Raw genomic sequence first — 22,522 nt, 5'->3', positions numbered from 1 at the left:
TCTTAGATGACTTTTAGCTTTGTTAATAAATACTTGAATATTAATCACCTAAGTAACAGAAGGTATGGTGGGAGTTTGTTTCTGCATAGTATTTCTACATTAGCCTAGAAAGCTATTTATAGCACTATTCTGCATTTGGTTGTGCCTTTGTAATTTCTGAGTTAGAAGCCATGCATGCTTTTAAATCCTTCTCTAAGATCTTCTCTCTAAAAGCCCATGATCATTTGTTTAGCAAAGGTATGGCTTTGCTCAGGTGGTTGGTTTTTTACATGCCTGCCCCTCTTTTGAAAGTGGTTCCACATTGATAAAAGACATTAGGCTTGTTTTCAGTATTCAGGAAGAAATAGGTATACTATAAAGACAATTTAACTCACTTTAATTCAGTACCTGATAAACCTAGTTCATTTCTCTCTATATATTTGGGAAAACTGGAAAATAGGAGTAACTCATTTTGCTCAGGTGTTTAAAGGTAAACCTATTACAAAAATTCAGAACGGTAATCAGAGTCTTGAGCAGCTAACATCATCATTCTCCAAATTTTTTGTCATCTTGGAGTACACACACGCTTGTCGTCGGTCTGTCCTATATAGTAAGGGCAGTTGTTAAAGTGTGGCTAATAAGTCTTTGCCTGCCAAATAATTCTAAGACTTTCTCTTAGCTTTCAGGAGCATCAACTTAATATTAGTTTTGAAACCAGGGACTTGAAAGTCTGCAGCTTACTACAGAGTAAAGAATTGTTTGGTTCTGGCACAGTTCGATTGATACTTAACTAAAATTAAGTAGATTCCTGAAAGTCATAGTAAATGCATTTACTATCATAAGAAAACTAGACGTTGCTCCATTTAATGATGAAGACATCAAAATCAAGAGTCCAAATGCTAGTATTTTTTTGACACTTAAGATGTAGTAATTCTCCTACTTTCGAAACCTCCAATATTTTTGTTTTATTTGTACTTTACTTCATTGAGAGCAGGCTGATTTGTTTCACTTCTTGATTTTGTCTTCAGATTTAGGCCTTTGATTTCCTCATATGATGGTGGTTTGTGTCCTCTTGCTCTTCGGCATCTCCATTCTCTTTCTGTTGCCATTAGCGCACATTATTGAGCACCAGCCATGCATTATGCATTGTGCTATGCACCAGGATATAGATTCTGATCCTTGTGCAGGGTGATTTTGGTGCCTCTGGCAAGCAGCAGGATGGAAGCCTTCATATCAGCTTTGTAATTCATGCCGTGGGTCACAGAAGGGAGTCTTAACAACACAAGCTACTTGTTGGCTGTATCAGTCAGGGATCTCCAGAGAAACAGAACCAATAGGAGATATGGATAGATAGGAAGATGTACACAGATCTTCCTCGATTTACAAAGAGGTTACATCTCAATAAGCCCGTTGTAAGTTGAAAATATCATCAGTTGAAAATACATTTAATACACTGAACCTACTGAATATCATAGCTTAGTGTAACCTACCTTAAATGTGCTCCTAACACTTAGATTAGCCTACAGTTGAGCAAAATCGTCTAACACAAAGCCTATTTTATAATAAAGTGTTGAATATCTCATGTAATTTGTTGAATACTTTACTGAAAGTGAGAAACAGAGTGGTTGTATATGTATTGGTTGTATGTGTATCGATACAGAATGGTTGTCAGTGTATTGGTTGTTTACCCTCGTGATTGCATGGCTGACGGGGAGCTGCGGCTGCTGCTGCCCGGCATCATGAGAGAGGATGGTACTATATATCACTAGCCCAGGGAAAAGATTAAAATTCAAAATTCGAAGTACGGTTTCTACTGAATGTGTATCACTTTTGCAGATCATAAAGTCAAAAAATCATAGGTTGGACCATTGTAAGTTGGAGACCATCTGTGTGTATATATATCTGTGTGAATGTGTGTGTGAGTATTTATGTGTGTGTGTATATATATATATGTAATTTATTTTAAGGAACTGGCTCACGTGATTGCAGAGGATGGCAAGTCTAAAATTTGTAGGTCAGGCCAGCAGACTGGGAACTCAGGTAGGATTTCTATTTATTCAAGGAGTCTTGAGGTGGAATTCCTTCTTCCTTGGGGAACCTCAGTTTTTGCTCTTAAGGCCTTTAACTGATTAGGTGAAGCCTACCCATTATCAAGGGTAATCTCTTTTACTTAAAGTGAACTAATTATAGGGGCCAGCCTGGCGGTGCAGCAGTTAAGTTCGCTTGTTCCCCTTCGGCAGCCTGGGGTTTGCTGGCCTGGATCCCAGGTGAGGACATGGCACCGCTTGGCAAGCCGTGCTGTGGTAGGCGTCCCACATATAAAGCAGAGGAAGATGGGCACAGATGTTAGGTCAGGGCCAGTCTTCCTCAGCAAAAAGAGGAGGATTGGCAGCAGATGTTAGCTCAGGGATAATCTTCCTCAAAAAAAAAAAAGTGAACTAATTATAGATGTTAATTATATCTACAAAATATCCTCACGGCAACATATAGACTAGTTTGGACAAACAACTGGGCACCCTAGCCTAGCCAAGTTGACTCATAAAATTTAACAGTCATAGAGGCTTCCTCTTTTAACTAATTGTTCTTGCTAAGTAGGTCTAACCTCAAGTTTTTAGTCCTGAAAGAGTGCTTGTGCTGTGAAAACATATTTTTAAAAATCTAAAGTTACAGTATTTAAAAATCATTATTTAAAAATTATGCTCCTTCCAAAATTTCGGTGCTTCTCATCTAGTGTCAGAGGCAGAATGCATGCATATAGAGATAAATAAGATACAGAATATATCACAACCAAGTGGGATATATCCCAGGAATGCAAGGTTGGCTTAATATCTGAAAAATCAATCAACGTTAATACACCATGTTAGTAGAATACAGAACAAAAACCATATGCTCTTCTCAATATACGCTGACAAAACATTTCACAAAATCCAACACCGATCAATGATAACTCTCACCAAACTAGGAACAGAAAAGAACTCTCAACCCGATAAAGGGCATCTATGAAAAGCCCACAGCTAGCATCATACTTTTTTTTTTTTAAAGATTTTATTTTTTTCCTTTTTCTCCCCAACGCCCCCTGGTACATAGTTGTATATTCTTCGTTGTGGGTCCTTCTAGTTGCGGCATGTGGGACGCTGCCTCAGCGTAGTTTGATGAGCAGTGCCATGTCCGTGCCCAGGATTCGAACCAACAAAACACTGGGCCGCCTGCAGCGGAGTGCACAAACTTAACCACTCGGCCACGGGGCCAGCCCCTCATGGTTTTTTTTTTTTGTCCTTTTTGCCAATCTTCCTCTTTTTGCTTCAGGAGTATGGTCACTGAACTAACATCTGTGCCAATCTTCCTCTATTTTATGTGGGATGGATGCCGCCACAGCGTGGCTTGACAAGTGGTGCTAACTTGCACCTGGGATCCGAACCTGCGAACCCCAGGCCACTGAAGCAGAGTGTGGGAACTTAACCACTATACCACCAGGGCAGCCCCAGCATCATATTTAATGGTAAAATATAGAATGCTTTCCTTCTAAGATCAGGAACAAGGCAAGGATGTCTGCTTTCACCATTCAGTATTGACTGGGGATTCTAACTAGTACAATAAGGCAAAACAAACACTTTTTTTTGTGTGTGAGGAAGATTAGCCCTGAGCTAACATCTGTGCCAATCTTCCTCTATTTTGTATGTGGGGTGCCACCACAGCATGGCTTGATGAGCGGTGTGTAAGTCCTCACCTGGGATCCAAACCTGCGAACCCTGGGCTGCCAAAGCAGAGTGTGCAAACTTAGCCACTATGTCACCAGGCCGGCCCCAAACAAACACATTTTTAAAGAAATTTTAAGGCATCTAGATTGTAAAGGAAGGAGTAAAACTGTCTCTATTCACAGATGACGTGATCCTGTATATAGAAAATACCAAGTGTCCCACACAAAAAAAACTAGTAGAACTAATAAATGAGTTAGGAAGTTTCCAATGCAAGATCAAGATACAAAAATCAATTGTATTTTTATATATAGCAATAATCTGAAAATGAAATTAAGGAAACAATTCCATTCCCAACAGCATCAAAAAGAATAAAATTGTTAGGAATAAATTTAACGTAAGAAGTATAAGATTTGTACACTGAAAATTTTGAAATGGTGCCGAGATTGATGCTTTAACTAAAGAAGTTTTAAAAGATCTAAATAAATAGACGTTTCACGTTCATGGATTGAAAGACTCAGTATTGTCGAGATGATAGCGTTCTCCAAGTTGATCTATAAATTGAGTACATTTCCTGTCAAAATCCCAGTAGGCTTTCTTGAGTAAATTGACCAGCCAATCCTAAAATTCATATGGACATGCAAAGGATCTAGAATATCCAAAACAATTTTGAAAGGGAAGAGCAAAGTTGGAGGACTTTCACTACCTAATTTCAAAAATTACTATATAGCAGCGTGGTGTTGGCACAATGAAAGGGCTGTAGATCAATGGAACAGAACTGAAAGCCAGAAATAAATCCTTACGTTTATGGTCAGCTGATTTTGACAAAAGTACCGAGACAATTCAACAGGGAAAAGGTAGTGTTTTCAATGAATGACGCTGGGACAATTGGATATTAACAAGCAAAAAAATGAACTTAGACCTTTGCTTCACATCTCCAAAAATTAACTCAAAATGATCATAGAATGAAAACGCAACCCACAGAATGGGAGAAAATATTTGCAAATCATATATATGATAAAGGATTTGTAGCTAGAATATATAAAGAACTTATACAACTCAAGGACAAAAAGACAACCCAATTAAAAAAGAAGCAAATGTCTTAAATAGACATTTCTCCAAAAAAGATATACAAATGGACAACAAGCACATGAAAAGATACCCAACATTATTAGCCATTAGGGAAATGCAAATAAAAACTACAATTAAATACCACTTCACACGCACTAGGATGGCTACAATAAAAAATAGATAAATAACAAGTGTTGGTGCGGATGTGGAGAAATTGAAACCCTGGGACCCTGCCGGTGGGAACGTAAAATGGTGCAGTTGCTTTGGAGAAACAGTTTGACAGTTCCTCAATTGGTTAATCACGATATGACTCAGCAGCCCTACTCCTGAGAACTGAGCCCAAGGAAAATGAAAAAAAAAAAATTCGCACCAAAACGTGCACATGAATGTTCATAGCAGCATTATTCATAATAGCTAAAAGGTGGAAATAACCTCAAATGTCCATCAACTGATGATAGGAACAACTGATAAAAAAATGTAGTAAATCCTTACAATGGGATATTATTGTAATAAATAAAAGGATAATAAGGAATGAAGTAATATTGATATCTGCTACAATATGGATGAACCTTGAAAACTTTATGCTCAGTGAAAGAAGTCAGGTGCAAAAGGTCATATATTATATAATCCCATTTGTATGAAATTTCCAGAAAAAGCAAATCCATAGAGACAGAAAGTAGATTAGTGACTGCCAGTGGCTGGGGGAGGGAGAGTAAGTGATTGCTAATGGGTTTCTTTTTGGATTAATGAAAATGTTCTAAAATTAGATAGAGGTGAATAACTGCGTAACTGTGAATATACTGAAAAACCATTGGACTCTACACTTTAAATGGATGAATGGTGTGGCATATGAATTATATCTCAATAAAGCTGCTTAAGAAATAGATTATAGACCTAAACACAAAAGCTAAAACTATAAAACCCCTGAAAGATTACGTAGGAGAAAATCTTATTTGATTTGGATTAGGCAAAGAGTTCTTTGATACAACAGCAAAGCACAATCCATAAAAGAAAAAAACTGATAAATTGGATTTCTTCAAAATTAAAAATGTTTCTGCTTCAAAACACATTAGGAAGACGAAAGGACAGGCCACCTTCTGAAAGAAAATATTTGCAAATCGCATCCAGAATATGTCAAGAACTTTTGCAACTCAATATTAAGAAGACAAAGAACCCAATTTAAAAATAGACAAAAGAGCTGAATAGACATATCACCAAAGAAGGTGTAGAAATGGCTAATAAACACTGGGAAGACGTTCACATCAGTAGTTACTTGGGAAATACAATTAAAGGCACAATGAGACAGTGCTTTACAACTGCTAGGATGGCTACAATAAAAAAGACGGACAATAGCAAGTCCTGGTGAGAATGCAGAGAACTTGGAACCTTATGTGTTGCTGACAGGAATGTGGAAAGGTGACACCCACTTTGGAAGAGAGCGTAGGAGTATCTTAAAAAGTTAAACATAAATTTTCCTTATGATCTAGCAATTCTACTCCTGTGACTCTATCCAAAGGGAATGAAGACATACATGCATACACACAAAGAACTGTATGCAAATGTTCACAGCAGCATTGCTCATAATAGCCAAAAAACTGGAAATAATCCAGATGTCCATCAACTGGTGAATGGATTAGCAAAATGAGGTATATTCCTACGATGAGATACTGTTCAGTGGTTTAAAGGAACGAACTACTGATAAATGCTACACAACATGGGTTAACCTCAGCCACACTGTGCACAGTGAAAGGAGCCAGATGCAAAACTATCTATTGTATGAGTTCGTTTATGTGAAATGGTTGGAGAAGACAAATTGACAGAGAGAGAAAGCAGGACAGTGTTCGCCTAGGGCTGGGGGATGGCAGTAGGAATCAGCTGCAAACGGACATGAGGGAACATTTTGGGGTGGTGCGAATGTTTCCAACTGGATTGTGGTGATAGTTGCCAAAGTCACTGTATTGTACAATGGATGAATTTTATGCTGTGTATATTATACCTCAATAAAGCCGTTTAAAAAAGTGATGGTATAGAGGGGTTTATGCTGCCTGAATAAAATAAAGAGAAGAGCTTGATCACCAAGGGGGAGTTCTTGGGGGCAAATGGCTTTGAAGGTAGACTCCGAAGGTGGGGTAGAACTCTTAAATGGTCCAGTGTGGAGAGTAGTATTAGTAATGGCCTGAAGGTTGCCAATGTTCTTGATGGATCTAGAAAATAATGAATAGATTAATTGGTTGAGGCAGAGAATTCTCATAGAAAGGGAATGAGAAGTAAAATTTGGCAGATGGGTGGAAGCCAAAATTGAGAGGAACCAAGTGGTATTTTAAGAAAGATTTCTCTCTTAGAGGTCTAGGTTGTAGAGAGAAAAGACTGGAAGCACAGAGGTTTGCTAGGAGACTGTTAGCTGATAACCCACCGTAATCAAACTTGGGAAGGGCTGAGGTCTTGACAAGGATGCTTTGCACAAAGCACATATCCTGCGTTTTTGTGGCTTTTATTACTGTGACATTTTTAGCCTGAGTGACCAGAGAAGTGAGGTGCCATTGACAGAGATTGGAAATCTGAAGCAGAAAGTGCTTTCAAAGTGAGTCCCAAATGTCAGCCTGGGCTTTACTGCTCCTTAAGATCTAGGCAAATTAGACAGAAACCTACCTCTTCCCCCAAATCGTAGAGCGTGGCCTTCTACTGCCCCCTCCAAGATTTCTGTGAATTCCCAAGTGACAAATGTTCTGACCATGTCGGCTCGAGAGTTCCAGCTTGCTGCCTTTGCCCCACAACAAATGTGCCATCAGTCCATTCTTCAATTTCTCCAGAAAATTCCATCCACGTAAAGTAATCAAAGTATAGATTCTACTACAGATTTGTGGAGGGCGAGGAAGTTGGGGTTTACACTGCAGAAATACAAGCAGGAATAAGAAGCGTTGTCACCCTAAACGGAACTTCAGCTCAGGAGCTTTACTGGCTCTTGAGCTCATCAAACCCAGCCTTGCCGTCCTAATGTCTCTTTCCTCTCCTTTTTTTGACTCTTTCCTCTTCCCTCTCAGAAGGAAAACAAATTACAAACCGGTTTGAGTTCCATCAACAAGCAACAGAAGTACCCAAACCCTTGGTGTGTTGCTCTCCATTCTAACTAGCTCATTAAAGTATGTCCCAAAAAGAAGATGGGACCTTTGCTAAGAAGAGTTCTGGTGCTAGCTCTTAAGAGAAAATGCTCTTTAGTCTACCTTCGTCCAGAAGAAAAGGTTATTCGTTAAGTTTGAGGCAAAGATGGGATATTCAGATGAAAAGATATAGCAAGTGGTTAAAGATTTGGGCTGCAACTCCAAAGAAAGATCAGAGACAAAGATTTAGGAGTCGAGTAGGGGAAAGGAGAAGCCAACATGTATTAATTGCTCACTGGGCTTAGCCAGCTGCATACAAGTTACCTTATTTAATCCCAACAACAATCCTTTGAAAGAGGTATTATTATCTCCATTTCACAAGGCAAGAAACCAAAGCTCAAAAAAGTTAAATAATTTGACCTAGGTCACCCAGTTGGTGGAAGGCAGCATCAGGATCAAATTCGCCTCTGCCTTTTTTTTTTTTTTTTTTTTTTTTGCTGAGGAAGATTAGCCCTGAGCTAACATCTGTGCCAGTCTTCCTCCACTTTATATGTGGGTCACGCCACAGCATGGCTGACAAGTGGTGTACGTCTGCACCCGGGGTTGGAACCCGCAAACCAAGGCCAAGGAAGCAGAGTGTGCCGAACCTAACCACTATGCCACAGGGCCAGCTCGAGCTCTGCTTTATGTCAAAGCCTTTGCTTTGCTTCTATGAGGAAGAGAGAGAGAGAAAGAAGGAAAGAAGAGGTATATTTGTGCTCTGTATTTTTAATGCAAGGCAAACTACAATTAGCTCTAGGCTACCTTCTTGATAAGTTCTCTTCTTTTAATATTACAGCAAAGAAAGGGTATTTCCAATAGAACTCTGTCACCTTTAACCCTTTAGCCCCCAAGTCACTGGTATTCTCCTCTTGTCAGGATCAATCAGTACCACCCATAAGCTGATTAGCCAGGGATTTCACTGTCCCCACACCCCTACCCAGCTGCTCACAGGTCCTGGAAGCTCGCTGTGTCCCAGACTGAACTCACCCTTTACAACTCTAGACACCAAACCGACTTCTCTCCATTCTTTATTCATGATTTGGGCAAGCCATCCATCAGTGTAAAATCTTTAACTTTTCTAGTTTCACTTAACGTATGACAAATAGATCATTTCTTTTTTTTTCTTTAAGGATTGGCACCTGGGCTAACGACTGTTGCCAATCTTTTTTTTTCTTTTCTGCTTTATCTCCCCAAACCCCACCTGTACACAGTTGTATATTTTAGTTGCATGTCCTTCTAGCTGTGGGATGTGGGATGCCGCCTCAACGTGGCCTGACGAGCGGTGCCGTGTCCGCGCCCAGGATCCGAACCCTGGGCCGCCGCAGCGGAGCGCGCAAACTTAACCACTCGGCCACGGAGCTGGCCCCAAATAGATCATTTCTATGTGTGGGAAATATATTTTACTAAGGTTCAACAGTACGTGACAAATCATCTGCGAGGCTGCTTCTGCTTAAGGCAACCGGGCACCTTCCCTCTCTATAAATTATGCACTTGGAAAATAGGGCTAGCAAGTACTAGACATAAATGGTTGATAATTAAGCCTTCCTGAGTGATGAGCTGCGCTGGCGTGTTGCTGCAGGTGGCTGCTCTTTGCGTTTTTAAGTTTTGATGGGGCACTTGCAAGAGCTCCTCCATGATTGCTTTGACTTTGGTGGCTGTTACTCTATCAAATAACGTTCACCTGTTTGGTGTTTGGTTAGAGAATTGCCTCACCTTTTGGGGAAGAATTTTATCCACATTGTTTTGTTTAATAAGTGTTTCTAGACTAAAGCACCATGTGTAGAAACTCCAAAAATGAACGTTGGGTTCAGTTTTTCTGTTAGGATTTTCTTCTGTCGTCCTTCCTATGGCTTCTTCACAGGCTGAAAGTGCTGAATCTCATTTTTCTAAGTTTGCTGTAAACCTTCAACAAAAATGGAAACCGACTTAGGGAGTCTGTCTATCTCCTAGCTGTATAACACATAACGAAGCCTTTGCCATTTCATAAGTTCTTTGTATTAATCCAAGAATTGGGGTCCATGAGAGCATTGATAAGGCGTACGATGGTATGAGCCCTCACTTTGGACAGCTTGCCTTTATGGGAGAATTAGAGTATAGAAATTTGGGTTAAGAGGCATTCATTTAATCGTCAAAGTTGGGAAGTATTCCCAGATGGACTCTGCAGTGTCACCTAAGCCTCCTTTGGTGACCTCGTGCCATCACATCCTGGCACAGGTCCCGGTCTGTCGGGATAAAGCAGATGGGGATTCTGACCCCTGAATGCTGATTGCATCCAGTTATTGTGGGTTGAAAATATCCCTGCCTCCTGGCTGATCCAGGGGAGCAAAGAGGGCCTGCATGACGGATGTCCCCACAACATTGGCCGTTGGCATTGTTAGTGAATTTGAGACCAAGCGTGTGTGGGCGCGCGCACGTGTCTCTTTCTTTCATAAAACTAAGCTGTTGTCCAGTTAAACTCCACAATCTGTATGGTAACTGGTAGGTAAAGTCAGGGGCAGCTGTATTATCTAAATTCATATTTTCCTATTAAATAATCATTTTGAATCAAATACGAGAAATGAAGAGCCTTGAGTGTGGAGGGTTGTGGAGGTCTGTAGGTGGTGGTGGGACTTCTGTGCATAGGTATGAGCTGGCTTAGGAAAATTTAGGCAAAGAATTGTATGTGTGTGTATATGTGCTGACACCTGTGGTTGAGAATCCTGAGTGCATGGAGGAAGAAGAATAACCACTTCAAGTTAAGGAAAAAAATCAGGACAAAAATACGGATATATTGTTCACTAAGGTGCATTGTGGCGCCTTCTGGTCTTCTTGCTGATGGTGTTAGAGACAGATCATGATAAGGATTCAACTAAGAACGTTAAAAGGAAAACAATGATCTATTTTATGTTTGGTGTCTTGGGTTCTCACTGCTATCATTTTGCCTATTTTGTGTCATTGTCCCAAATCAAGAGAAGAAAGCTCTCCGAGGGTTCAGAATTGCTCTAATTATTTGTTTGAAGGGTTAACGTTTTTTCGAATTGGCTTTTTGGATTGGTTTAGTTTGACTGGCTTCTGTTTGGTTTCTCTCTAGGAAGCTACTTTGCCAGCCACTTCATCATGGGAGGAGAGAAGTTTGACTCCACTCACCCCGAAGGTTACTTGTTCGGAGAGAACAGCGATCTGAACTTCCTGGGGAACAGACCAGTGGTGGTATGGTTGTCATCCGTTTACTTCCACGTGGGCTGAGTGGCCAATTCAGTTTTATAAAAATAAGTTTGTAGCTGCTGGTTGAGCAGTGTTCGTAGGGTGGTCTGAGTTGAGAGGGCCCTGGGAGCCAGACCGCAGCCTCTCTGGGGGAGCTGGGTCTCCTGGCACTAGAGGCTGTGGAAAGGCTAGAGTCTGCCTGGGGGTGAGGGCAGCTCGCACAGCCAGCTCTCCAGGGGCTGAGATCTGCCTGAATGCTGCCGCTGTGGACAGCACTTTCACAGCCCCGATAGCTTTGCTTTTTGTCCTTCTTCCTAGCGCCTAGTACCATACAAGCTTTTATTTCTCTGTCTCGCCCTGTTTATTATCTGCCTTCCCCTTTAGAATGTCAATTTCATAGGACAAGGACTGTTTTTATCATCCCAACGCCCAGAACAAAGCCTGGTACTTAATGATAAGCCTTTAATAAAGACTCATTGAGGGGCTGGCCTGGTGGCGCAGTGGTTAAGTTCACACCTTTCACTTCTCAGGAGCCCCGGGTTCACCGGTTCAGATCCCGGGTGCGGACATGGTACCGCTTGACAAAAGCCATGCTGTGATAGGCATCCCACGTATAAAGTAGAGGAAGATGGGCATGGATGTTAGCTCAGGGCCAGCCTTCCTCAGCAAAAAAAGAGGAGGATTGGCAGTAGTTAGCTCAGGGCTAATCTTCCTCAAAAAGAAAAACAAAGAGAATCGAATGAATGACTGAAGAAGTTTCCCTTGATATCTGAGTTGATATTAGATTATGTCTCTCTCGGTTCATTCAACTCATTTCATAAGCTTTTTATGGAGCATTTTCTCTGCACCCAGCTTGAGGCTTTGTAATAATAGCTGCCGTATAGCTACTGAGTGGCTACTGTGTGCAAAGGAAGGTCCTAGAAACTTTTGAGACATTTTTCCTAATCTTCATAAAGACCCACCCAACAGAGGCTTTATTATCAATCCCATTTTATCCGTGAGAGAGCTGGGGTTCCAAAAGGTAGATAATGATAATGGCCAGCGTTTGTGACTTGCATGCTGTGCTCCCGACACTGTTCTAAGTGCTTCACATAAAGTTTCCCAAAGTCACCTAACTAGGTCTGCCTGGTCACAGATCAACCACCGTCCCGCTGCTTCTGGTTGCTTCAGAACCCTGCCTTCGTCCAGAAACTCCCAGTTTAGTGGGACAGCCAAAAGACAAGAACAGGAGATGTTTAAATAGCAAGAAAAGTCTAAACTGATTGGATTCCGTAGGAATCGGGAGCAGGGGGAGGAGCATGGCGAGGACCGATTGCCTGGCGCTGGTGTCGGGAAGAGGTGGGGGGAATTGAGCTCGGTTGGAGAGTGGCCGCCTTTTACCCCGGCTTTCGGGGCGAGGCACAGAGTGCAGGCCTCAGGTATTCCTGGAGTTGTTGAGTCAGCAGACATTTCCTGAGCCACCACCATGTGCCAGGGACTGTGATAGGCGCTGGGGACACAGAGCTGACATGGGCACTGTTGGTTCCTCCCTGGAGCAAATAAGGAAGCCAGGCTGGCGGGAGTGGCCGTTTCCTGATGGCGAAGCAGGATTGGAAAGGTAGCTGGGGGTCTGCTCCCTCAAGAGGTTTTTGACTCTCTCCTGTGGGCTGCGGGGAATATCAAAGATTTTAGGTCAAGTGACCTGGAAAAATTATTGTGGTTTTTTTTGGAAGATTAAGCTGGTGATGGTCTTCCATCTTGAGCTTTAATTAAAAAACGCTTCTTGGTGGTAGTTTTCCTGGTTTTCTTCCTTTCTCTCTGGAGTGACCCGTCCCAATCTTAGCCCTGAAGTGTGTTTCAAGATGCCGAGTCCCATCTGCTTCAGATTCAGTGATGCCGGCTGGCGCTTGTCAAATGGCCACTCTTTGATTTCGCTACCGCTATCTTAGCAATGAGAGTAGGAAGATCTTTTTTTCTGATAGAACTAGATAAGAATTTCTCCTCACTCACCGGGAGTCAGCGCACACCTGGAAAATGGCCCTTTTTTCTTACATGGATTTGCTGTTTGCGTCAGTTTCTTCCTTTCCTTTTTCTTTCCTCTGGGGTCAGAATAGTTTATATATGTATAAATTTAATTTTTGCCGTTTTCAGGCCATGGAGATGATTTTAAAACAAATAAATGCTTCTCTAGATTCATTTTGAGGTTTGTGCTGGTGGACCGACTTTCTGAAAGTTTAATCACCTCGTTGACACTCCTCTGTGAGCCTGTGAATGACTGAGTTCTTCCTGAAATGCAGCGGAGCAGGCTTGACCTCAGGTTTGAGGCTTTTTCCCAAAGGAGGATCAACATTGGCCTTTTTGTTGTTTTTGTGTAGTAATCATTAATATGCTTAATGTTGTACAGAGCAAATGCTTTCAAAAGAAATCATAATTTCATGTTAAGAAAGCAAATTAGGGTAACTTCAGATAGGTAGTCTCCCTCGGTATCTGCGAGGATTGGGTGCAGGACCCCTGCCCATACTAAAATCCACAGATGCTGAAATCCCTTAGTTGGCCCTCCATATCCGCAAGTTCTGCATCTGCGGATTCAACCAACTGCGGGTCGTGTACAGTACTATATTTCCTGTATACCTACAGGATAAACCTAGCACATTTCCCTTTTCTTTTCCCACATATTATTGAATAGTAATAATAGCTAACATTTATTGAGCACTTACTGTTTGCCAGGTCTAGTTGTTTTAAACTCTTCATATATGTTATCTTGTTTTGTCCTCACACCGTAAAGAGGAAGATCCTCATTTGACAGATGAAGAACAGGAGGCTCAAAGAATTTAAACAAAGGTTACAAAGCCTGTAAGTGACTGAATCGGGATTTGAACCCAGCAGGCCAGCTCCAGAGCCAAGGGCCTCTGCCATTTCTGCTAGTCGGGTCAGGTCAGAGGTGCTCTGAACTCTGCCCACATCCTGTCTGTAGTCTGCTGGAGTAGATCGTCAAGTGCAGTTTGTGAGATATGGAGAGATACCCAAAAGTAGACTGGGTGGCAATGACATGTTCTCTTGGAGGCTGGCTGGAGAGAATTTGTGTTTGGTGTGTAATTCCATCCGCTGAGCTGACGTCTGGGTTTTGCCCTCACTGCACATCACGCTTGTCCAGGGGGAGGCCCAGCGACTGAAGATTGACTTGTAGCTTTAGTTCTGAAGAACTGACTTCTCTCTAGTAACACGTCTCCGGTGTCGGTAAATGAGCGTCAGGTTGCAGAGGGAAGAGAGCAGCCTTTTAAAGGCATCTGGCAGCTCGAGGCGAGATTCCAGAGAGAATGAAGATGGGGATGAAATATGTTGAAATCAATTGTTAGATTAAAATGTGCCGGGGCTGGCCCCGTGGCTGAGTGGTTAACTTCGCGCGCTCTGCTGCAGGCGGCCCAGTGTTTCGTTGGTTCGAATCCTGGGCGTGGACGTGGCACTGCTCATCAAGCCACGCTGAGGCAGCGTCCCACATGCCACAACTAGAAGGACCCACAACGAAGAATATACAACTATGTACTGGGGGGCTTTGGGGAGAAAAAGGAAAAAAATTAAAATCTTTAAAAAATATGCCATAGGCTTCTTGGCTTCTGAGACTTGTGGTGTTTCCTGTCCTTTCTGAATGATCAGACTCAGAAGAGTGTCATTCAACGGAGCTGTCATGCAGCCCGTGGTTTTTGTTGGAGCACTGCTTGTCTACCACTTAGGATAATTCGGCAAAGTCAAATTCATTATCAAGTCTTAAGGGTCAGATTAAAAGAACTAGAGTGTGTGTATCTGTAGAAAGGTGGTTGCAGAGAGGTTGGAAACAAGATTTCAAGTTTTATTTACATCTTACCATTAGACTCTTCACAGCCTTGGCAAGCCTATCGCGCAGGCTCTCAAGTTACCCATTGGTAAAGTGGGGAATGTTCCGACTTTACGCGAATGTAGTGCTTAAAAATGGCTGGGATTGCTGGATGAACAGAAGCACACAGTGAAGATCGCTTCACTTGCTGACCTTTCAGGTTGGTTTCTTCTGCAGCTGCTGACAGTTGCGTGTGAGAGACCATTCACTGGTTTTGGGGGAACTGTCTTGAGTCATGACCAGGGCTTCTGCAGGTCTCTCTGCTCTGGTCCCTGCATGGAGCAGCTGACACGGTTGTCTGTACATCACGGCTGGAGACTGTTAAAGAAAGACCATCGCTCGCCCTCCTGGGGTCGGAAGACCTGGCGCTGATCTTCTGCTCCTTAACTGAGTTGGATCTTGTTTTGTGGAGGTAAATTACTGCTAAGACTCTAAGTTATTTAGAGGGTTAGTGAACTTAGGATTGTCAGAGCATCACGTGGTGCCTTGACTCTACTTGAGGTCGGATCTCTCCTCTCATCTTAGAGGAAAGTAGTTGAGTTTTAGTCGAGCCCCTAATCCTCCACATCACCTTGTGTGTCCTGTCGCTGGGCCTCGTTGTCACGGTTCTTCCTCCCCCTGCTCCCTCCACCCAGGGCTGCACAGCTGGCCTTCAGAGCCAGGGTGCCCACACATGGGCTTTTCTTCTTCCTCTGATAGAGAGATCCCTGGAAGTTGCCCTTAAATCCAGTTTCTGTGACCTGAACCTTTCCCTCACGGCGTGTGCGGGGAGAGCACGTTGTTTAAAGGCACTTGACGGTAGATCCGCTTGTGGAGTAGAGGTTTGCACCTGTAGAGCTTTTCACGGTGCCGTTCATTCATTCGAGAAATATTTATGAGTCGTACGCCGTGTAGGCAACTGGGAATGCAGAGAGGAAAAAGGCTTGGCCCTGCCCCGAGGAGCGCGCAGTGTGGCCAGGTGGGCGGATTGCCCCGGCTGTGATGACCTGTGTGACTCCTAGGAGAGCCACAGGGCCGAGCACTCGGACAGCGCGGAGGAGTGGGGAGGCCCACCCCAGGGCACCGGCACCTGGAGGGATGGGCAGGATTTCCCAGGTGGTGATTAGGAGGGTCATTAACAGAGTTAACGAGCAATTCGAGGCAGCACAAAGATGAAAAAGAGCACCCTGGGTTTCCAGGGTGGTGAGTAGACGGTAAGGACTCGATGTCGGGCGATGCTGGTGGAAGGTGAAGTTGGAAAGACAGCTGGGCTCAAGTCTGACGGGCTGTGAATATCATACTGAGAAGTTTCTACTTTTCTTTCTATGGCAATAGAAAAGGTCATAGTCGTGCATGGCTCTGCCACTGACCGGCTTTCTGGTGTTGGCCACCACTGAGCCTCTGTATAAAAGTACCTGTCTTGCAGGAATATTTTAAAGATTCAAACAATGACAACTATTATGATGTGTTTTGCCTTTTGGAAAGGTAATCATCTCACAGTGTAGAGAGTGAATCAGAAAGACAGGAGCTAAGGAGACCAGTGAGGTGGTGGTTTATTTTAGTTACGAAAGAAGATGCAAAGTGCCTGAAATAGGACAGTGGCATTAAAGCATAAAGTTGGTGCAGATTCAAGAATTGCGGGCAGGCCGAGTTGAGGGAAAGGGAGAGGTTAAGGCAGAGGATGCTGAGGAGCAGCCTCCATGGGACAGCTGCCACTTAAAAGGGCTGCACTCCACGTGTTCTGTCTGCAGATTTGTTTGTGCCTTGGCCCTGACGTCACCAGACAGGTTGGTCACAGTACAAGTATCATGGTATCGATTGCCTCAGAGCCTGTTTTAGGCTGCCCAGCCTGCTATAACAAAATGCCAGAGACTGATAGAGACAGAAATGTACTTCTCAGAGTTCTGGAGGCTGGAAGTCCAAGATCCAGGCGCCGGCAGATTCGGTTCCTGGTGAGGGCTCTTCCTAGCTTACAGACAGCTGCCTTCTTGCTGTGTCCTCACATGGCAGAAAGAGAGTAATCTCTCTGTCTCTTTCTCTTCTTATAAAGCCACTAATCCCATCTAGCGGGGCCCACTGTTGTAACCTCATCTAACCATAATTACCTCTCCAACGCCCTGTCTCCAAATATAGTCACACTGGGGGTTAGGGCCTCAACATGTGGATTTGAGGGGAGACGCACGTGAGTCCACAGCACAGTCCTAAAGTCCGTGGTGTGAACAGGCCTCTTTGTGTGTGTGTGTGTGTGTGTGTGTGTTTGATTGGGTTTTTTGCCTTTTGCATGCTATCTTCTTCCTTTATAATTATACTGCAACTGTTTTTTGGCATTCCGTTGGGCAATATTTAGTAAATTTTTAGCTGTGGCCCAGCTATTTCACTTCTCCAAGTCTCTCTGTAAAGGCACAACATGCTCCTGTGTGTCTCCTCTGCCCTCGATATTCTACTGCAACCCTAACTCACTTTGGACAGCAGATGTGTGGGTTTTCCACACATCAGGCGAGAACTGTGAAAGAAATTCCAGCGTGTCTATACCATGAACTGATATTCAGCCAAAAATAAAGTAGATCTGTATCCACTGAGATGAAAATATGTCCATGACCACATCCTTTACTGAAAAAAAGCAAGTTGCTCTATATAATGTAGAGTCTGATTTCATTTCTGATAAAATAACAGTGTAGAGCAATATATATGTATGTGTGCGTTATGGATTTGTGCATAAAAAGACATGAGCGAACAATGCCTTTTCGCCTGTGCCCGTGGTAACTCGTGGTCCATCGGTGAGGGGGTGCTTCCTTCTCACTTCACTGTCTTCTGTGTTGTTTAAATTTTCCCCAGTGAACATGTTTTCATTTGTAAATTAAAAGCATTTTAATTTTCGTAAAAAGTGGAGAAGGGACCAGTGATGAGCAGAGGAAGGGAACAGGCCTAGGAAAATATATAGAAGTGGGAAAATTAAGGAAGTTCATGAAATAATGGCTTTGCCTTTTTTCAGTGAACTGAAGGAAGGGTGTGGTCTGCTGGGTGGGGTTGGGATATGTGCTAAAGAGAGGTTGAGGGCTTGTGGAGAATGCCAAAAAGATGAGAATAAGCACGATAAGGAATGGAGCCGGGAGCTTCGCCTCTCAGTGTCCCGGTGCAGTGATCCACCGTTAGAGCCAGTAGATGCCGTGTGGACATGGCCTGCTCTGGGACAACCTGGGAGTAAAGGGAACCCAGACCATCAGAGCTAAACTGGGAATGAATAGTCATACTTTTTAAATGGTTCAGGGCTTTACAGACGGTTTTACTTAAGGATTTTTTAAATAGCATTCTTATAACCCGTGCTTCCCGGCTTCTCGGCTCTGCCCGGAGGGGACCACCTGCTCAGTTCAGTAAGAGATCTTCTCAACCTTTTATTTTACTTTCAGTTTTTAAAAAAATTTGCGGCGAAATATACGTAACATAAAATGTACATCTTAGCCATTTCAAGTGTACCGTTCAGGAGTGTTAAGTACATTCACACTGTTTTACACCCAGTCTCCGGAACCCTTTTCATCTTGTAAAACTGAAACTCTGTTTCATTGAACACTCACTCCCAACCCCCTCCCACAGCCCCTGGCAACTCCCCTTTCAACTTTCTGTCTGTATGAATTTGACTACTCTAGGGACCTCATATAAGTGGAATCTTACAGCATGTGTCTTTTGGTGACTGGCTTATTTCATTTAGCATAATGTCCTCAAGGTTCATCCATATTGTGGCATGTGTCAGAATTTACTTCCTTTTTAAGGCTCAATAATATCCCATTGTGTGGCTAGACCACATTTTGTTTAGCCATTCATCCATTGATGGTCACCTGGGTTGTTTCCACGTCTTGGCTGTTGTGAATAATGCTGCTATGAACGTGAGCGTTACATTCAGTTTCTAGGGCATATGTGCACACCAGTATCGGGCTAGGGAAGAAACGGTTATTCAGTTTTAGAAAATTATGTAAATGAAATTATTGTAGGTCTTCAATTTTGAAATTTAACTTGTTTTTATGTTCTTGCCAAAAAAATTTACTGTATTTATGTTATTTTTTATCCTTAATAAAGTTGAAGAAATTATTTCAAATGCCTTTCTTATCTAGGGAAATTTGCTTCCTGCCACTTAGTGTGAATAGATGCAGATTATGTAAACAAAGACTATTTTATAGTGTGCAGATAACATCATAGCCATATTTTCAAATACTGAGAGAATATAACCATATCGTAGATTTTATGCAGGAGTTAGTTTCAGTTCTCTCTTGATTCCAGAGATAACATGAAAAAGCTGGGTTTTTTTAGGTAGATAAGAGCATAAAATAAGAGACAACATTATGTGTAAAGTTAACTACATCTTTAGAAAGTAAGTTATAGCATAAAAAAGACAGCTTTAGAAGCTAGTTGGGTCCAAGCATTTGCTACTTGGCCCTGTAAAGGGGATTTTTATGTGGCTTCTGTTCTGGAAGCTTTCTGCCTTGAGATCTCTGTTTGATGGAGTTGGGTTTCTGTAGCAGATGGATCATCAGATGACAGGGGTCCCACTGGTGTGAGCAGGTGGCAGTGGACGGAGGCCAGTGAGCCGTCTCGGAGCACAGCTTCACGCTGAGGTTCTGGTCCCAGAAGGGTGCTCCAGAAGTCAGATGAGTTGATATAGCTGTTCCCACCACCATTTTTTTTAAACTATCTTTATTACAAACAAGAAACAACTGTTTTTAATTTACTTTCTACTGTTTTTTTCTTTTCACTTTTTTATTGTGAATTGTGAAATATTTATATATTAGTGTATAAACCATATATCTACAGTTTAAAGAAACTGAACAAACACCCTAGTAACCACCACCCAGGTCAAGAAATGGAAGACTGCCAGCACCTAAGACGTCCTCCCTGTGCCCACCGATCGCATCTCTATTACTTTGTTGAATGACAGCTTTATCGAGATATCCTTCCGCATGGGTTTCCCTGTGGTAGAGTTACCACCTTTCCCTTTGTAGCTAATAAGTATCTTAGAGAAGATAGTTTGAAACTACTGCCTAGATTTTTTTTTTTTAAGATTGGTGCCTGAGCTAACATCTGTTGCCAATTTTTTTTTGTTCTCCCCAAAGCCCCCCAGTACATAGTTATATATTCTAGTTGCAGGTCCTTCTGGTTGTGCTATATGAGACGCTGCCTCAGCAGCCTGATGAGTGGTGCCAGGTCCGCGCCCAGGATCCGAACCAGCAAAACCCTGGGCTGCCAAAGCAGAGCACGTGAACTTAACCACTCAGCCATGGGGCCGGGCCCTGTTTTTTGTTTTTGTTTTTTTAACGCAAAAAGCATCAACTGAGTTTGCTCCTTTCTTTAGCTAAAGATGCTGCGTTGGCTGAAGTTAGTGAAGTAGGACATTGTGTGTTGGATCTGCTGCATCGCTTTGAGATGTGAGATGGGGATCATGGTTTTATCTGTCTGGTGTGTAGATTTCAGGGTAGAGTTTTATGGAGTAAAGCTATAGAAAGAGGTTGCAATGTAACCTGAAATTATGAGAGAAGGGAAAAAAAATTCTCTGGAGAAGAAACTGCTGGAAATGAATGAGGAACAGGAACAGTTTTTAGTAGCTATTGACCCAGCAGGTTACCTTCTTTATGTAAGAATTTCCGAATCAATTTGGGTTATAAAACTACGTACTGGGAGAAGAAAGTAGAGAAGCAGGAGGAGGAAATAGCTTCTTCTCTGTTCTTAATTTGGTTTCCGTACTAGTTGAGAAGGTAGTTTTCTTTAATAATCTTCAGGCCATGCCCACTATTGATCTCCGGCCCCCCCCCCCCCTATTACACACATCATTGATTGATGGACTCATTCAATCATACTTTCACTTAACATGTTATTGAACACTTGCAATATTCCAGCCTCATGTTAAACACTAGAGATACAAAGACAGATAAAATGCAATCCTTGCCGCCAGGAACTTATCCTATAGCCAGGAAGCATGAACATGTTGGAGGAGGGGCTGATGAGCACAGGCACAGAGGCATCTAACCAAGGTGAAGTCTGTGTGTCGCAGATGGCTCAGCGCAACTAAAGTGTAGGGTCCATCCAGAGGGTCGGGGGAGATGCAGCAAGAGATAAGGCTGTGGAGCCAGGCCTAGACCACGGGGCTGTGGTGCCTTCCTGCCAGGTTTGGACTTCTATCCTGTCGGCATGGGGAACTAATGGGTTTGCAACTGAGAGTCCTGTAGTACACATTTTTTTTTTTAATTTTTTTTGCCCTGAGCTAACATCTGTACCAATCTTCCTATGTTTTGTATGTGGGATGCTGCCACAGCATGGTCGCTGCTGAGTGGTGTAGGTCCATGCAGGGGAACTGAACCAAGGCTGCCGAAGTGGAGCGCGCCAAACTTAACCGCCGGCCACGGGGCCAGCCCCTATAGTACACATTTTGAAAGATCACTCAGACGACAGAAGGTGATTGTTGGGTTGTGAGAACAGATAAGGGGAACCAGTTGTCCACATGAGAATTGATGGCAGGTGATCTCAGGTAGCAGTAGGAATGAAGAGGAGGCCCCTGATACAGAGGCAGAATCCCGGCTTTGGTAATCACTGTGTCTTCCGGGCCCTCCCAAAGGATGTGGCAGCTAATGGGTCTTCCCGTTTTATGCGGCAGGCCCATTCTGGCATGCCTACTCCTCTAAGCCTTTTGATCTTCTCTTCTAAAGACTGCTGTGCCAGCTCTGGAATCATTTAGTGCGGTCCACTGCTTTTCCAAGCTCCCAGGAGCCCCTGCCCACCAGTACATATGAGCCCCAGGTCCTTGCCAAGGTGCTAATTCTGTGTCATGAGAGGATGTCCTCATGTTAACAGGCTCTCCCTCATCCAGCTTTATATTCCACACCCCTTGATCCAGCACCCTCAGGATCCACTCCCACACATGCTTCCCGTTCCTGCCAGTGCATGGTCAGCCTGGCCTTAAAGCATCTTTGGCATAATAACCTGCTCCTCTCTTAGCACGCCCAGCAGGGCCTGAGATTTGACCCCGATTTTGATCTGGTGGTCAGGAGGGAAGATGGGGGCAGGTCCTTTGTAGGGTAAGCATTGTTTGACAAGGTGCTTGTCTTGTCTGAGACTGCGGTGCAGCCTTCAACAAGGGGATGCCTCTATCCTCCAGGGAGAGGGAGCTGGCCGCTTTGCAGGCCCAGGGAATCTGGGGCTCGTGGTTCTCAGGTAAACATACACAGACACCCCCATCTCAAGCCTTAGAGTTCACTCCTTCCCCATCAGGGCGTTGACTGTGGCTTAGCAGACTTGCTGGGCTGAGAGTTCAGCCTTATTTTTCGTTCTGCCATTCCTTACAATTAGGTCCCGTGCCTGCAGGAGATGAGTGTCTTTAAATGTTGCCAAAGGAGGCTGGCTGTCACACTTGGCTTTGCATCGTTGATCACTGTAGCTGAGACTGTCTTTTCCCTTTTCGATGAATGCATGGCTCTTAAATAACAACTACCCAGTTCCACAGTCCTTATTATAACCCTTTGTCCTGTACCTCCTGTACCAGAGACAGTAAACCAGCCAGTGCATCCCCTGCCACATGTCACACTACTACAGCATGCCAGGGACCATCACCTCAGGGGTGGGTCCTCATTGCCAGCTGGCTGATG

The 22,522-nt window shown here is 43.3% G+C and overlaps 1 protein-coding gene across 4 annotated transcripts in view; it reads left to right on the top strand.

Moving 5' to 3' along the window:
• RNF157 (ring finger protein 157) overlaps nucleotides 1–22,522 on the top strand; it is a 71,829-nt gene that overhangs the window by 5,381 nt on the left and 43,926 nt on the right. For all 4 annotated transcript variants that reach the window (XM_070483663.1, XM_070483664.1, XM_014839891.3 and 1 more), the window contains exon 2: nucleotides 10,956–11,074. In XM_070483663.1, coding sequence (XP_070339764.1) covers nucleotides 10,956–11,074 — 119 coding nt within the window. The remainder of the gene's footprint in view (nucleotides 1–10,955; nucleotides 11,075–22,522) is intronic.

The sequence above is a fragment of the Equus asinus genome, chromosome 13 (genome assembly GCF_041296235.1).
Source record: "Equus asinus isolate D_3611 breed Donkey chromosome 13, EquAss-T2T_v2, whole genome shotgun sequence".
NCBI classification, from domain to species: Eukaryota; Metazoa; Chordata; class Mammalia; order Perissodactyla; family Equidae; genus Equus; species Equus asinus.
Note: the sequence above shows the minus strand (reverse complement) of the source record. Positions and strands in the feature narration are given on the sequence as shown.